Here is an 18,135-nt window from a genome sequence, read left to right on the forward strand (position 1 = left end):
AACACGTTTTGTAGCGTGAACAAGAAATAGAGTTTATTAATAGTTACGAGGATAGAAGGGAAGCAAGGATTGTACAGAGAGACATCAAGGAGTGAATGTAGTGGAACTGGAATATGCATGGCTGGAGTTGGGCTCGGACCTTGGACTTAGACTGGGACTCAGGGCCTGGGCTTGGCCTGGGACTCGGACCCGGACTTGGAACTTGGAACATTGGAGCCTGGACTTGGAAATCGGAACATCGGAGCCTGGACTGAGAACTCGGATTATCGAAACACAGAGCCGGGACTCCTCCTTGGACACAGGACACAGAGCCGGGACTCCTCCTTGGACGCAGGACACAGAGCCGGGACTCTTCCTTGGACGCAGGACACAGAGCCGGGACTCTTCCTTGGATGCAGGACACAGAGCCGGGACCCTTCCCTGGATACAGGGCACAGAACACGAAGAGACAGTTCCCCACTCAGGGTAGCAGCAAACTACCAGACCTACCCAGTGGAGATGAGGACACGAAGAGAGAGTTCTCAACTCAGGGTAGCGGCAAACGGCCGGACCTACCCAGCAGAGGCGAGGACACGAAGAGAAAAAACCACACAACAATAGTCAGTTCTTTTATCTTGGCACAAAGTGGCTCCAAGTAGCGGCAAGCTCTCGACTCGGCCCCAGAACTACAGACAGCAGCTCTAGACTCACTCTGGCAGGTTAACTTGACGGACCCGCTCCGGTGAGGTAGCATAGCGGGCTCGCTCAGGCGCGGTAACTTGACAGGTGTCTCCAGTGAGGAGGGGCGACTTACTGGCACTCACTTCAGGGAGAAGACTTGACTCGCTCTGGCGATGTGAGTTAGCTCGTTCCAGCAAGGTGTCTTGCTTGCACTTGCTTTGGTGACGTGTGGTGACGTCAGGTGACAGTCTAGCCCCAAGCAGCAGTAAGCCCGACACTATATACTGACCATTCTGCTAAGAATCAAGTGCCTTTAATTACAGAGCCCAAGAAACACGGGGAAACAGTGAATTAAAGGAAAACAAGGAGTTAACAGTCCCAATCGTGACACAAAGGAAATTTAAAGAGAACCTGGGAATGATCGGGACCGTGACAGAGACCTTGCTGAACACACCTAACAAACTCCACCCCATCTAAATCCTTTGCTCTAGGAAGATGCCAATCAATATTTGGGAAATTAAAATCTTGCACACGACAACCCTGTTATTATTACACCTTTCCAGAATCTGTCTCCCTGTCTGCTCCTCGATGTCCCTATTACTATTGGGTGGTCTATAAAAAAGTAGAGTTATTGAACCCTTCCTGTTCCCAACTTCCACTCACAGAGACTCAGTCGACAATCTCTCCATGACTTCCTCCTTTCCTGCAGCCGTGACACTATCTTTGATCAGCAGTGCCACACTCCCACCTCTTTTGCCTCCCTCCCTGTCCTTACTGAAACATGTAAAACTCGGCACTCTAAGTAACCATTCCTGCCCTTGAGCCATCCAAGTCCATCATAGCTCCAAGTACTGATCCACGCTCTAAGCTCAACCACTTTGTTCATGATACTTCTTGCATTAAAATAGACACATCTCAAACCATCAGTCTGAGCGCATCTCTTCTCTATCACCTGCCTGTTCTCCCTCTCGCACTGTCTCCAATCTTTCTCTATTTGTGAGCCAATGGCCCCTTTCTCCGTCTCTTCAGTTCGGTTCCCACCCACCAGCAATTCTAGTTTAAACTCTCCGCTATAGCCTTAGCAAACCTCCCTGCCAGGATATTGGTCCCCCTCGGATTCAAGTGCAACCCGTCCTTTTTGTACAGGTCACATCCACCCCAAAATAAGCCCGAATCATCAAGAAATCTGAATCCCTGCCCCCTGCTCCAATCTCTCAGCCACGCATTTATCCTCCACCTCACCCTTTTCCTGTCGTCCTGTTGCATTGCATAGGCAGTAATCCCGAGATTACTGCCTTTGAGATTATGCATCTCAGCTTCTTTCCTAACTCCCTGTAGTCTATTTTCAGGACCTTTTCCTAATACATAGATGGGAGGGGTACGGAGGGGTATTGGACAAGTACGTGGATGGGAGGGGTATGGATCGGTATTCAACAAGTACATGGATGGGGGCTATGAGTGTATTGGATAAGTACATGGGTGGGAGGAGTTTGGAGGGTATTGGACAAGTACATGGATGGGAGGGGTTTGGAGGGGTATTGTACAATACATGGATGGGAGGGGTTTGAAGGGTATTGGACAAGTACATGGATGGGAGGGTTATGGAGGGGTATTGGACAAGTACAGGTTTCACCCGCTATCCGAAGGTAGAGCGTTCCTATGAAACGGTTTGTAAACCGGAATGTCGTAAAGTGAAGAAGCAATTACCATTTATTAATATGGGAAAAAATTTTGTGCGTTCCCAGACCCAAAAAATAACCTACCAAATTATGCCTAATTACACATAAAACCTAAAATAACAGTAACATATAGTAAAAGCAGGAATGATATGATAAATACACAGCCTATATAAAGTAGAAGTACTTTTCTGCAGCACTGTCTAGTGCAACGAAAATCTCACACAAGCACTCTCGGCAGAAACACTCTCTCCAATAACCTTTAAAATATGAAGCTGCCAAATCATACCAAATAACCATAAAAATACACAGCCTATATAAAGTAGAAATAATGTATCTACAGTGTAGTTTCACTTCCTGGAATCAGGAAGACTCCAATAAATTGCAGTTTTGTCACAGTTAAACACTTGCTTATACGAATAACCACCTTCTGTAATTATTTTCTTCAGTTCTGCTGGGAACTTTTCGACAGCTTCAGTATCAGCTGAAGCACTCTCTCTGGTAAACGTTAAACTATGAAGCTGCCCTCGCCTCAGAAACTGATCAGACCACCCATGACTACCTTTAAATTCCACTTTCGCAACACTTTTATCACCATCATCCAGTGCTTTCTGTTTCAGCTTATTAAAAAGACTGACTGATTTATCCTTAAGTATATGATAACACCACGCTTTGTTCACCCATCAATCCACTCAAGCAATAGACTTTCCATGTTATCCATTATTGGATGCCAGCTAAGAGCAGAGCCAACAGTAACATCGGCAGCTTTCTCTCTGCATATAAATAGTGTGAATGGTGGATGCTGGCAAGTGCAACGTGCGGACAATGTCCTTACTTCGTTCACCACAATCGAAACGCTTAATTATGTCTAGTTTTATGCTAAGTGTAACACCCTTACGAGCTCTTTTAGGCTTTTCCGATACCTTAGAACTCATCTTGCTAACGGATGCACAAAATAAATCGAGATAAAGCACATGTTTAAGCAATGGTGGCTAGAATGCAGTTCTGGGGGAGGAGCTTGGCTGTTCGGGGGCGCGCTGCATTTTTTCGTAACAGTGAAAACACCTGTTAGCAAAAGCAGGTAACTAATGTAGGTCTTTTGTAACAGTGAGGTGTCGTAAAGCAAACGTTTGGAAAACGGGGGCCACCTGTACATGGATGGGGGGTTTTGGAGGGTATTGGACAAGTACATGTGTGGGAGGGGTTTGGAGGGTATTGGACAAGTAGATAGGAGGGTTTGGAGGGTATTGGACAAGTAGATGGGAGGGTACGGAGGGTATTGGACAAGTACTTGGAGGGTATTTGACAAGTACATGGATGGGAGGGTTATGGAGGGCATTGGTCCAGGTCTTGGTTGATGGGATTTGGTGGATCAATAGTTTGGCACAGACTAGGTGGGCTAAAGGGCCTTTTACTGTGCTTTATTGTTCTATGACTCTACTAAACATGTCTTTTACATTCTTATCCAAACTGTTGATGTAGTTGGCAAGCAATAATGGACCCAACACTGACCCATGACAGTAATCAAAGGCCTCCAATCCAAGGGGCAACCTTTCACTATCCTTCTTACCATCAAGCTAATTGTATCTCCAGTTATCCAGGTTCCATGAGATCTAACATTCCAGAATAAACTACCATTTAGAACTTTATCAGAGGCCTTGGTGAGGTCCATATAGACTACGGCTATTGCAATGCCACCGTGGTCCTTCTTGTTCACATCATAGATCAATCAATTTTGTAATACATAGTCTACCATATGCAAAGCCATGTTGACTACCCCTTATCAATACTGTTTATTCAGATGCACGTATAACATATTCCTCAGATTCATCACCAGTAACTTAACTACCACAGATGCTGGACTTACTGGTCAATAGTTCCCAGCTATTTTTTGCAGCCCTTCTTAAATATATCTGCTATCCTGCTTTCATCAGTCCCCTTTATTACTTTAATAAAGCACAGTCCAGTTATGAGACAGGATTTCCTCTTGACAATCCAATGCTGACTATTTCTAATCAGCCCCTCATATTCTAAATTTACATAATTCCTGTCCCTTAGAATTTTTCACAATAATTTCCCTGTCACTGATGTAAAGCCTGCTGTAGTTACCTGACTTTCCCCTGCAGCTATTCTTAAATAAAGGAACAACGTTACCTATCCTTCAGTCATCTGAAACCTCACTAGTGGCAATGAGAATGCAAAAATCTCCATCAGAGTCCAGCATTTTCCCTCCTTGTTTCCCTTAGCACCCTGGGATAGATCTCATCCATCTCTGGGGATTTATTCGTCCTTAAGTATTCCAAGACATCTAATACTTCCATCTTCTTAATACAGAGGATTCTGGTTAATTAGGACACATTGGGACAGTATATTTTGTGCAAATTAAGTGGCTGCCCAAATTAGCCGAAGTTTCATAGGCAGTGTATATAGTGAGACTCTTACAAGGACAGGCTGGTGATAGAGCAAAATTGTAGTCAGCAGGATGAGTTACAATATAAAAGGGGGGCAAAATTGAAAAGGGTGATGAATACAGGACAGAAGGTGTTATATTTGAATGCTCACAGTGTATGGAAAAGGTAGATGAACTAATAGCACAGCTAGAGATTGGTAGGGATGATGTTGTGGGCATCCCTGAGTCACGGATGATGGAAGATTATAGGTGGGCACTTAATGTCTAAGGATACACATTGTATAAAAAGGACAAGCAGGTAGGCAGAGGGGGTGGTGTGGCTGTGTTGGTAAAAATGAAATCAAATCCTGGGAAAGTGGTGACATAGGATCAGAAGATGTAGAATCTTTATGGGTAGAGCTAAGAAATTTCAAGGGTGAAAAAACCCTAATAAGAGTTACATATTGTATAACTGTAGCCAGCATGTGGGCTACAAATACAAAGGGAGATAGAAAAGGCTTGTCAAAAGGGCAATGTTACGATAGTCATAGGGGATTTCAATATGCAAGTAGATTGGGAAAATCAGGTTGGTTTTGGATCCCACGAAGGGGAATTTGTAGATGCCTACAAGATGGCTTTTCAGAACAGCTCGAGGTTGAGCTCACTAGGGGATCAGCTATTTCCGGAGTGTATTGTGCAATGCACTGGAATTGATTAGAGCTTAAGTTAAAGGAACCTTTAGGGGACAGTAATCATAATATGATAGACAAGCAACACACACAAAATGCTGGTGGAACGCAGCAGGCCAGGCAGCATCTATAGGAAGAAGTACAGTCGATGTTTCAGGCCGACACCCTTCGTCAGGACCTAATGCGACAGGTCTCGGCCCGAAACATTGACTTTACTTCTTCCTATATGGGGTAGATAGAGTGGATAGCCAGCGCCTCTTCCACAGGGCACCACTGCTCAATACAAGAGGACATGGCTTTAAGGTAAGGGGTGGGAAGTTCAAGGGGGATATTAGAGGAAGGTTTTTTACTCAGAGAGTGGTTGGTGCGTGGAATGCACTGCATGAGTCAGTGGTGGAGGCAGGTACACTAGTGAAGTTTAAGAGACTACTAGACAGGTATATGGAGGAATTTAAGGTGGGGGCTTATATGGGAGGCAGGGTTTGAGGGTCGGCACGACATTGTGGGCTGAAGGGCCTGTACTGTGCTGTACTATTCTATGTTCCATAGATGCTGCCTGGCCTGCTGTGTTCCATCAGCATTTTGTATGTGTTGCTTGAATTTCCAGCATCTGCAGATTTTCTTGTGTTTGCATAATATGATAGACTTCACTTTGCAACTTGAGAGGAAGCAGCTAAAGTTACAGGTATCAGTATTAGAGTGGAGTAAAGGGAATTACAGAAGCATGAGAGAGCAGTTAGCTAACATTGATTGGAAGGGGACACTAGTTCAAAGAACAATTTATTATCGAAATATGTACACAGTGTACAACCCTGAGATTCGTCTTTCCAAAAGACAGCCACGAAACAAAGAAAACCATGGAACTGTTCAATGGCAAACATCAAAGCCCCTCCCCTCCAAACACAAAAGAAATCGCACAAAGGGCAACAAAAAAAACGAATAATACAGAATATAAACATAAAATTGAAAGAGTCTGGGCATACTCAGTTCAACTCAGTGTAAGTTATCTGCAGGCTGCCCCAAAATCGCCCAAAGCAGCATTAAAAAAAAGAGTGACCAGCAACCAGAAACACAGCACAGCGTGAAATACAGAGTACAATCCACAAACCGTGTTGAGTAAACCAACGCAGGTCTCCAGCACCATCCTCCGACAGCATCGAGGGAGAGAGGGAGACCATTTAAACACAAGGGACCTTCCTCTGGGAGGAGCAAGTGAGAGTCTGGTAGTCAGCATTGAACACCTTCTCATGTTCCACTACAGCCTCGATTTCAATCTTCCACAACCCTTCTGTTGGCGAGATCAGCAAGAAGTGGAGTCAATCTTGGGCTTGTGTCCCATCTCTAGCCTTCTTGGTACGCCTTGTGGAACCCTCTCGGAGACAGCATAGTGTCAGATCGCTCAACTGGCCTGAAAACACACCACCAAAATGTAGATCACAGGGTCCAACAGTAGCCGAATCACACTTGAAAGAAAAAGATGTAAAAGAAATGAAAGAAGTAACTTTGTGAACCCCGGCAACACACATAAAAATTGCTGATGAACAGAGGGAGAAAAAGGAGAGAGAGAAAAAAAATATAATAGTAAAAGATAAATAACGGATGGGGTACGAAGGGGAGGTGGGGCATTAACGGAAGTTAGAGAAGTCAATGTTCATGCCATCAGGTTAGAGGCTACCCAGACGGAATATAAGGTTTTGTTCCTCCAGCCTGAGTGTGGCTTCATCTTTACAGTAGAGGAGGGCACGAGAAAATCTGCAGATGCTGGAAATTCAAGTAACACACACAAAATGCTGGTGGAACGCAGCAGGCCAGGCAGCATCTCTAGGACGAGGTACAGTCGACGTTTCGGGCCGAGACCCTTCGTCAGGACTAACTGAAGGAAGAGTTACTAAGAGATTTGAAAGTGGGAGGGGGAGGGGGAGATCGGAAATGATAGGAGAAGACAGGAGGGGGAGGGATGAAGCCAAGAGCTGGAAAGTTTGTTGGCAAAAGGGATACAAGAGGATCATGGGATGGACGGGAGGCCTAGGGAGAAAGAAAGGGGGAGAGGGGAAGCCCAGAGGATGGGCAAGGAGTATAGTGAGAAGGACAGAGGGAGAAAAAGGAGAGAGAGAGAGAAAAAATATATAATAGTAAAAGATAAATACATAACGGATGTGGTACGAGGGAGAGGTGGGGCATTAGCGGAAGTTAGAGAAGTCGATGTTCATGCCATCAGGTTGGAGGCTACCCAGACGGAATATAAGGTGTTGTTCCTCCAGCCTGAGTGTGGCTTCATCTTTACAGTAGAGGAGGGCACGAGAAAATCTGCAGATGCTGGAAATTCAAGCAACACACACAAAATACTGGTGGAATGCAGCAGGCCAGGCAGCATCTATAGGAAGAAGTACAGTCGATGTAGTGGGCCGAGACCCTTCGTCAGGATTAACTGAAAGAAGAGATAGTAAGAGATTTGAAAGTGGGAGGGGGAGGGGGAGATCCAAAATGATAGGAGAAGACAAGAGGGGGAAGGGAAGAAGCCAAGAGCTGGAAAGTTGATTGGCAAAAGGGATACTCCCCCTTCTCCAACTCTGTATCCCTTTTATTAAGTTGCAACATAATCTCTTGATTTTTGGACTCAGTGCTTCAACTTAGAAAAGCAAACATTCCATAAGTGGCTTTAACTACTTTATCCCTTTCCAGCTCTTAGCTTCTTCCCTCCTATCATTTCAGATCTCCCCCCTCCCCCTCCCACTTCCAAATCTCTTACTATTTCTTCTTTCAGTTTGTCTTGACGAAGGGTCTTGGCCCGAAATGTCGACTGTACTTCTTCCTATAAATGCTACCTGGCCTGCTGCGTTCCACCAGCATTTTGTGTGTGTTGCTTAAAGAGGGAAAAGATGGAATACAAGCCAATGATATTAAAGAGGATACCAAAAGTTTCTACGGATATATAAAGAGTAAAAGAGAGGCAAAAATAAATATCAGACTGCTGGAAAATGGAGAGGTGGTAATAGAGTACAAGGAAATGGCAGATGAATTGAGTAAGTATTAGTATATTAAGCATTAGTCTTCACTGTAAAAGACACTGGCAGTATGCTGGAAAATACAACCCAGAACATAGAATAGTACAACACAGGAATAGGCTCTTCAGCCCACAATGCTGTGCCAAACCAGCTAAAAAGTAAATCAAAAACCCTCCCAAAACTAATCCCTCCAACCTATGCAATGTCTATATCCCTCTATTTTCCTCACATTCATGTGTCTATCGAACCATCTCCTAGAAACCTCTAATGTATTTGCTTCTACCACCATACCAGGCAACAAATTCCTGGCATCCACCATTCTCTGAGTAAAAAAACTTACCCCTCTCATACCCTTTGAACCTATCATCAATGCTTGCCATCTGGTATTAGACATTTCTACCCTGGGAAAAAAATATTCTGTCTATGTTTCTCATAATCTTATAAACCTTTATCAGATCTCCCCTCAGTCTCCAATGCTCCAGAGGTAAAAAAAACAAGCTTGGGCAGTCTCTCATGATAGCACATGCCCTCTAAACCAGGCAGCATCCTGGTAAACCTCTTCTGCACCCTCTCCAAAGCCTCAACATCTTTTCTTTAGTGGAGTGACCAGTACTGTACGCAATACTCCAGATGTGGTCTAACCAGAGTTTTACTAAGTTGCAACATAATCTCTTGATTTTTGGACTCAGTGCTTCAACTTATAAAAGCAAACATTCCATAAGTGGCTTTAACTACTTTATCAACCTTTGAAGCCACTTTTATGGAGCTATGAACTTGGACCCCCAGATCTCTATACTCAGTAAGGTTGTTAGGGTCTTGCCCTTAACGCTGTATGTCTCCTTACACGCTTGTTTCTTACGAAGGTGCAACACCTCACATTTATTTGGGTTAAAGTTTATCAGCCATATTTCTGCCCATATCTGCAAATAATGTATATTGCACATATTGTGTGCCAGTCTTCTACACTATACGCAATTCCACCAATCTTGATATTATCTGCAAATTTTCTAACCTACCTATCTACATTTTCCATCCAGGTCATTTATATACATCACAAACAGCAGAGGTCCCAGCACAGGTCCCTGTGGAACACCACTAATTACAGACTTCTAGCTCAGCTAAGTCCCTTCAACCACTACCATCTGTCCTCTCTGTGCAAGGTAGTTCTGAATGCAACAGCCAACTTGCTACAGACCCCATGCAACATAATCTTCTGGATTTGCCTCCCATGAGGGACTTTGTCAAATGCCTAACTAAAATTCATGTTAACAACATCCACTGCCCTACCCTCATCGAGTCTCTCATCACCTTGTCAAAAAACTCAGCTCTCCCTAATTAAGCCATGAGTTTCCAAGTGCTCATTTATCCTATCCCTTCGAATTTTCTCCACCAATTTTCTGTCCGTGGACTCACTTTATACCGCACGCTGTCAGAGCAGTGCTGCCAGGATAATCAAGGACACGACCCACCCAGCCAACAGACTTTTCATCCCTCTTCCTTCTGGGTGAAGGCTCAGGAGCTTGAAGGCTCGTACGGCCAGATTCGTACAGCTTCTTTCCAACTGTGATAAGACTGCTGAAAGCATCCTGACCCGGATCTGGGCCGTACCCTCCAAATATCTGGACCTGCCTCTTGGTTTTTTTGCACTACCTTACTTTCCATTTTTCTATTTTCTATTTTTGATTTATAATTTAAATTTTTAATATTTACTAATTTTTACTATTTTTAATATTTAATATTTGTAATCCAGGGAGTGGGAAGCACAGAATCATATATCGCTGTGATGATTGTACGTTCTAGTACCAATTGTTTGGTGACAATAAAGTATCAAGTATAAAGTATAAAGCAGTTTCCCTACAACTGGTGTGATACTCATCGGTCTATAAGTCCCAAGGTTTTCCCTTGCTCCCTTCTTAAACAACACTAGCCACTTGCCAGTCCTCCGGGACCTTGCCTGTGGCTAGAGAGGACACAAAGATATTGGTTAAGGGCCAGCAATCTCATCTTCTACATCCTTCAATAACCTAGGGTAAATCCAATCAGGACCTGGGGACTTATCCACCTTAATACTCATTCAGAGGCCCAATACTTCCTCTTCCTTGACCTTTAAATGCCCTAACGTATTTATACATACAACACAGGTCCTCCATGTCCTTTTCCCTGGTAAATACTGAAGCAAGGTACTCACTAAATACCTCACTCACATTCTCCGTATTCAAGCAATGTTCCCCTCTTTATTCTTAAGCACCCTCTCCCTAGATATCCTCTTGCTCTTGATGCATGTACTGAATGCCTTGGAATTCACCTCAATCCTACTTAACAAGGACTTTTCATGGCCCCTCCTGGCTCTAATAATTCCCTTCATTAGTTCTTTTCAAGCTTCTTTACACTGTTCATGTGCTCTGTTTGATCCTAACTTCCGAAGCTTTACATAGTTTTTCTTTTTCTACTTGACTAAATTATCAACTCTCTGGACATCCAAGGTTCTCTAATCTTCCTTCTAACCGAAACAGGCCTTTCCTGTAGAATGTGCAACTGATCTTTAAACACCCTCCACATGTCTGATGTGGACTTCGCAGAAAAAGAAGTGTTCCCAATTAACTCTTTTTCATTCCTACCCAATGCCTTTGTAACTCGCCCTACTCCAATTTAAAACTCTCCCACAAGGACCATACCTATCTTTATCTGTAGCTATCCTGAAAGTTAAGGAGTTGTAGTCATTGTTCCCTAGCTGCTCACTCACTGAAATGTCAGTCATTACTCAACACCAGGTCCAGTATTGCCGCTCCTCTCATTGACTGTCTACATATTGATTTCAAAAACCCTCCTGGATACACTTAACAAATTCAGCCCCATCTAAACCCTTTACACTATGAAGTTCCTCATTTATATTAAGGAAGTTGAAATCCCCCATGACAATAACCCTTTTGTGTTTACACATTTCCTTATTTGTTTACGTATCTGTTCCTCAATGTCCCAGTGGCTAGTAGGAGTGGTGGGGGGGGGGGGGTCGTCTGTAGTACAAACCCATCAGTGTGATTCCGATTCCTGATTCTATCCAAATGAAATCAGTGTCTGAACCCTCCATTATGTCTCCTCGAGTACAGTTGTGATAGTGTCAGTAGTAGTGCAACTTCCCCGTCCCTCTTTTACCTCCTCCTCTATCTTTTCTAAAACTTTGAAAACCTGGTACATTAATCACCCATTCCTGTCCCTCTCGCAACCAAGTTTCAGTAATGGCTACAGATTTATAGTTCCAGGCTCTAACTTCATCACCTTAACCCATAATAGTCCTAACACTGAAAGACACAAACTTCAAACAGTCAGACCCATCATACCTGTTATTTCAATTTTGGTTTTTAATACTTCCCCTTTCAATATCTTCCATGACATCTACCTTCCTATCTGATCCTTCACTTACTGACCTAGTGCTCTGTTTGCCATACCCCTGCAAAACTAGTTTAAACCCTCCCAAGTAGCATTAGCAGACCTCCTGGGCAGGATATTGGTGCTCTGTCAGTACAGGTGCAACCTGTTCCTCTGGTAGGTTTACCCCTTCCCCAGAAAAGCTTCCAGTGATCTGAGAACCTGAAACCCTGCCCCCCACCCCCCGCAGCCTCTCCGCAGTCACTCATTCAGTAGCCCATGCACAGGGTGTAACCCAGAGATTACTACTTTGAAGGTCCTTCTCTTCAGCCTCGATTCTAACTCTGTGTACTCAGTATGTAGGACCTCTTCCCCCTTTTCTGTCTGTGGCATTGGTGCCATTATGCACCATGACCTCTGGCTGTTCCCCCTCCCTCTTGAGAATATCCTGCAGCTGCTTCAATACATCCTGGATCCTAGCAGCCAGGAGGTAACACATCATCCTGGTGTCTCTTCTGTGGCCACAGAATCCCCTGTCTGACCCCCTATCTAGTGAGTCCCCTATCACTACCGCACTGCCTGACTTTATCCTTCTCTCCTGAGCCTCAGAGCCGACCACAATGCCACCAGTCTGGCTGCTGTTACTGTACCCCGATGGGTCCTCCCCACCAGCAGTATCCAAGGAACTGTACCTGTTGCTGAGGGGAATGACCACAGGGGGACACTGCACTGACTTCTTAACCTGCTAACCTCTTATTATCTGTGCCTCCCCCTTTTCTTGCCAAAGCCTGTTAAGTCAAAGCCTTCCCACTGTATCACTGGCACACTCCGACAATGGCCTCTCCGCTTGACCCTGCCTTTCTTTTATTTAGGGTTGAGTTGGCTTCTGATACGAACACCCATCATGCCTGATCAGCGGAAAAAGATCAGCCTTACCCGAATCTGCTCCATTTATTTATTTATTCCCCCTCTCCCTCCTCCTCCTCCCCCTCCCCATTCCCCTCGCCCTCCTTCTTTACCCCACCTCCCAAACTTCTGGAGGGCTCTCACGTGGACATTTACTGCCATTTTCTCTATTTGTGAGCCAATAGCCCCTTCCTCCAACTCTTCAGTTTGGTTCCCACCCCCCAGCAATTTTAGTTTAAACTCTCCCCAATAGCCTTAGCAAACCTCCCTGCCAGGATATTGGTCCCTCTCGGATTCAAGTGCAACCCGTCCTTTTTGTACAGGTTACTCCTGCCCCGAAGTAGGTCCCAATGATCCAGAAATCTGAAACCCTGCCCCCTGCTCTAATCCCTCAGCCACACATTTATCCTCCGCCTCATTCTATTCCTATACTCACTGTCGTGTGGCACAGGGAATAATCCCGAGATCACTACCTTTGAGGTCCTGCTTCTCAACTTCTTTCCTAACTCCCTATAGTCTGTTTTCAGGACCTCCTCCCTTCTCCTACCTGTGTCGTTGGTATCAATATGCACCACAACCTCTGGCTGTTCACCTTCCCACTTCTGGATATCATGGACGCGATCAGAAACATCCTGTACCCTGGCACCTGGGAGGCAAACTACCATCCGCGTTTCTTTCCTGCATCCACAGAATCGCCTGTCTGACCCCCTAACCATAGAGTCCCCTATTACTGCTGCCATCCTCTTCCTTTCCCTACCCTACTGAGCCACAGAGACAGACTCTGTGCCAGAGGCACAGCCATTGTTGCTTTGCCCAGGTAGGCTGTCTCCCCCAACAGTACTCAAACAGGAGTACTTATTGTTAAGGGAGACAGCCTCAGGGGTACTCTCTAGTATCTGACTCTTCCCCTTCCCTCTCCTGACTCTTACCCACTTACCTGTCTCCTAAGGCCCTGGTGTGACTACTTGCCTATAGCTCCTCTCTGTCACCTCCTCACTCTCCCTGACCAGATGAAGGTCATCGAGCTGCAGCTCCAGTTTCCTAACCCGGTCCCTAAGGAACTGCAACTCGATGCACCTGGAGCAGATGTGGCCTTTCGAAAAGCTGGGAGTCTCCCGGACCTCTCACATCTGACACCCAGTACAGAACAGCGGCCTCACAGACATACTTGCTGTTTCTATTCTTCACAGATAACCTACCTGGCCTCGACCCGTTATCACCATTATATTATATGTCAGTGATTTGGATGATGGAATTGATGGCTTTGTAGATGATATGAAGGTAGTTGGAGGGGCAGGTAGTGTTGAAGAAGGGCTTAGATTTGGAGAATGGGCAAAGAAATGGCAGATGGAATACAGTGTTGGGAAGTGTATGGTCATACACTTCGATAGAAGGAATAAGAGCGTGGACTATTTTCTAGATGGAGAGAAAATTTAAAACTTTAAGGTGCAAAGAGTCTTGGGAGTCCTTGTCTAGGATTTCCTAAAGGTTATTTTGCAGGTTGGAATTTGAATCAGGTTTAATATCACTGCATATATTGTGTAATTTGTTTTTTTTTAGCAGCTGCAGTATCATGCAATACATAACAATGAAAAACTGAATTGCAGTATGTATTTTTAATTTAACATTTTTATTTGTGTGTTTATATGTGTGTTAATTAAGTAGGGCAAAAGTAGTGAGGTAGTGCCCATGGGATTAATGTCATTCAGAAATCTGATGGCAGAGGAGAAGAAGCATCATTGAGTGTGTGCCTTCAGGCTCCTGTACCTCCTCCCTGATGGTATTCATGAGAAGAGGGCATGTCCTGGAAGACGGGGTTCCTTAATGATGGATGCTGCCTTTTTGAGGCATCGCTCCTTGAAGATGTCCTGGAGGCTACAGAGGCCAGTGCCCATGCTGGAGCAGACTCAGTTTACAACTCTCCGCAGCTCCTCCCTCATACCAGACAGTGATACAGTCAAGCAGAATGCTCTCCATGGTACATCTGTAGAAATTTGCAAGGGTCTTTGGCGACATACCAGATCTTTTCAAAGACCTAACGTCATATAGCCGCTGTCAGACCAACACTCACATATCAGTTCATCATTAGCGGGCACAGAGCACATCAGCCGGGGCAGTCTTCATAGCCTCAGTGTCATAGAGAGAGGAGTGACTATTGCGGAGAGCGAGCAAAACCGGCTTTTGCCCTGGATCCCAACACCCTGTTCTTTCCAGTCTGTCTGGGCTGGCATTTGATCAGACAACAGAACAGTAAAAGGCTCCAGTGCCATGGAGAGAAGAGTGGCCATCGCGAAGAATGAACAAAACTGGCTCTTGCCTCTGATCTGGGCCAGCGTTTAAACAGCGAATTGAACCTTGCACTAGGAACCAGATGCAGTGAAAAGCTTCTGGCCTAGACCACGCCACCCAGTCACACACTCCAGGCCCACATTTCGCCGCCCAGCCTGATGCAGCTCTCAAGCTCTTCACATTAGCTCAGCACCCAGGGCGATCCAACCTTGCACCTGGGCACACCGGAACTTGAAATTATTAGCGTTCATTTCAAGACGACTAGAATGCAAAAGCAGGGGTGTAACGTTAAGGACTGGTAGGACTCACTTGGAGTATTGTGAGTAGTTTTGGGCCCCTTATGTAAGAAAGGAGAGGGTTGACATTGGAGAGGGTTCAGAAGAGGTTCACGGCAATGATTCCTGGAATGAAAGGGTTACCATATGATGCCCGATTGATGGCTCTGGGCATGTGTTCACTGAAATTCAGAAGAATGAGGTGGGGCAGGGGGATCTCATTGAAACCAACTGAATGTTGAAAGACCTCAATAGAATGGATGTGGAGAGTATGTTTCCTGTGCTGGGGAGTCTAGGACCAGAGGGCACAACCTCAGAGAAGATGGACGGCCATTTAGAACAGAGATGAGAAGGAATCTCTTTAGCCAGAGTGTGATGAATTTGTGTAATTCATTACCACAGGCAGCTATGAAGGCCAAGACATTGGGTATATTTAAGGCAGAGGTTGGTTAGTTCTTGATAGTCAGGGCATGAAGAGTTACAGGGAGAAGGTAGGAAATTGGGCAGAGATGAAAATGGATCAGCCATGATGAAATGATGGAGCAGACTAATGGCCTAATTCTTCTCCTATATCTCCTATGTCATGTAGTCAGTTCTCAGGTGGTGGGATGAAGCAAGTTAGGAGAGATGGAATGGTAAATTTGGGTGGGAGAGGAGAAGCCTGGTGGGACACAAGGGGAACACAGGTTCAGTGGCGAGTAGGAGCAGATCATGATAGAGGATAGAAGGGGAGAACAGTGTAAGGCAGAAGAATAGCTTAGAAGAAATGAAGTGTCACAATGGGTATGGAGGGGTTTGTTAGAGGTTACAAGAAGAGCAAATCATAGTGGAGGGGGCAAGTGTGTTAGTGTGAAGGTGAGTATGTCAAGATGGGGAAGAATAGTGTGTTGAGGTGGAGAGGAAGAGGATATTAGGTAGGAAAGGATATTTTTATTGTATGCAAACAACAGGAATTCTGCAGATGCTGGAAATTCAAGCAACACACATCAAAGTTGCTGGTGAACGCAGCAGGCCAGGCAGCATCTGTAGGAAGAGGTGCAGTCGACGTTTCAGGCCGAGACCCTTCGTCAGGACTAACTGAAGGAAGAGTGAGTAAGGGATTTGAAAGTTGGAGGGGGAGATCCAAAATGATAGGAGAAGACAGGAGGGGGAGGGATAGAGCCAAGAGCTGGATAGGTGATAGGCAAAAGGGATACCTCCTGTCCCATGATCCTCTCGTATCCCTTTTGCCTATCACCTGTCCAGCTCTTGGCTCTATCCCTCCCCCTCCTGTCTTCTCCTATCATTTTGGATCTCCCCCTCCCCCTCCAACTTTCAAATCCCTTACTCACTCTTCCTTCAGTTAGTCCTGACGAAGGGTCTCGGCCTGAAACGTCGACTGTACCTCTTCCTACAGATGCTGCCTGGCCTGCTGCGTTCACCAGCAACTTTGATGTGTGTTGTTTTTATTGTATGGTTTATTTTTACTTGTTTGATCTTGGAAGTCTTAAAAAATACTTGTGCCTCTTTTTAGGTATGAGCCTTTGGGCTATCCACTCTCTGTTAATGTTTACTTCTACGATGACCAATTCCAAGGTTATTTGGTGATGCAGCAAGTTAAGAACACGACTACAGGACGGAAAGAAACACTGGAAATCTGGATGTCACCTCGATCCATGCTCCGTCTTGCAAATTTCAACCCTAAAATTGACCGACTCCAGACCCTGGAGGTAACCAATCCGACACTCTCTAATGGAATGAGACAGATGTAACATTGCCATTTATACAGTCAGTTTTTGAACTTGACCTTCTTAAGCTGTGTCCTTGCTGCCTTCTGTTCCCAGCATAGCCAGTAATAACGAACAATTGTCAACCACCTTCTTCATTCTGTGATTTCCAATGGCTTTTTTGAATAAGGAGAAGACACCTGCACGTGGTGGACAGAAACAGAACATAATGGGTGGGGACAAAAAATGCTGCAATTTGGAGCAAAGAGCAGAACAGTGGAAGTGTATCAAGCAGTAATTATGAAGGCAACACTTTAGGGAAAGACCCTGAATCAAGACAGAGAAAAAAGAAAAGATTGCCTGTGTGTGGCTATACAATAGCGGATGTGAGACAGAGGCTAGTAAGACCATAAGACATAGGAGCAGAATTAGGTTATTCAGCCCATTGTGTCTTCTCTGCCATTCACAGAATATTTTGTGATTTTTTTAATCATGGAAGGTTGGTTTGAAGGTACAGCAGGCAATCTAGAAGGCAAATGGAATGTTGGCCTTCATTGCTAGAGGAATTGAAGTCAAGAGCAGGGAGGTTATGCTACAACTGTACAGGGTACTACTCAGGCCACACCTGGAGTATTACATGCAGTTCTGGTCCCCTTACTTGAAGAAGGGTACTGGCTTTGGAGGTGGTGCAGAGGAGGTTCACCAGGTTGATTCCAGAAACGAGGGGGTTAGACTATGAAGAGAGATTGAGTTGCCTGGGACTGTACTCACTGGAATTCAGAAGAATGAGAGGAGATCTTATAGAAACATATAAAATTATGAAAAGGATAAACAAGAGAGGCAGGAAAGTTGTTTCCACTGGTAGGTGAGACTAGAACTAGGGGACATAGCCTCAAGATTCGGGGAGTAGGTTTAGGACAGAGATGAGGAGGAACTGCATTTCCCAATGAATGGTGAATCTGTGGGATTCTCTGCCCAATGAAGCAGTGGAGGCTACCTCAGAAAATATATTTAAAACAAGGTTGGATAGATTTTTACATAGTAGGGGAATTAAGGGTTATGGAGAAAAGGCAAGTAGGTGGAGATGAGTCCATGGCCAGATCAGCCATGGTCTTATTGAATGGCAAAGCAGGCTCGATGGGCCAGATGGCTACTGCTGCTCCTATCTCTTATG

General features: G+C 45.0%; 1 protein-coding gene across 3 annotated transcripts in view; it reads left to right on the forward strand.

Annotated features, from left to right (window-relative positions):
• xylt2 (xylosyltransferase II) overlaps window positions 1–18,135 on the forward strand; it is a 312,882-nt gene that overhangs the window by 276,645 nt on the left and 18,102 nt on the right. For all 3 annotated transcript variants that reach the window (XM_072242003.1, XM_072242005.1, XM_072242004.1), the window contains one exon: window positions 16,769–16,964. In XM_072242003.1, coding sequence (XP_072098104.1) covers window positions 16,769–16,964 — 196 coding nt within the window. The remainder of the gene's footprint in view (window positions 1–16,768; window positions 16,965–18,135) is intronic.

Source organism: Mobula birostris, chromosome 24, assembly GCF_030028105.1.
Source record: "Mobula birostris isolate sMobBir1 chromosome 24, sMobBir1.hap1, whole genome shotgun sequence".
Taxonomy (NCBI): domain Eukaryota; kingdom Metazoa; phylum Chordata; class Chondrichthyes; order Myliobatiformes; family Myliobatidae; genus Mobula; species Mobula birostris.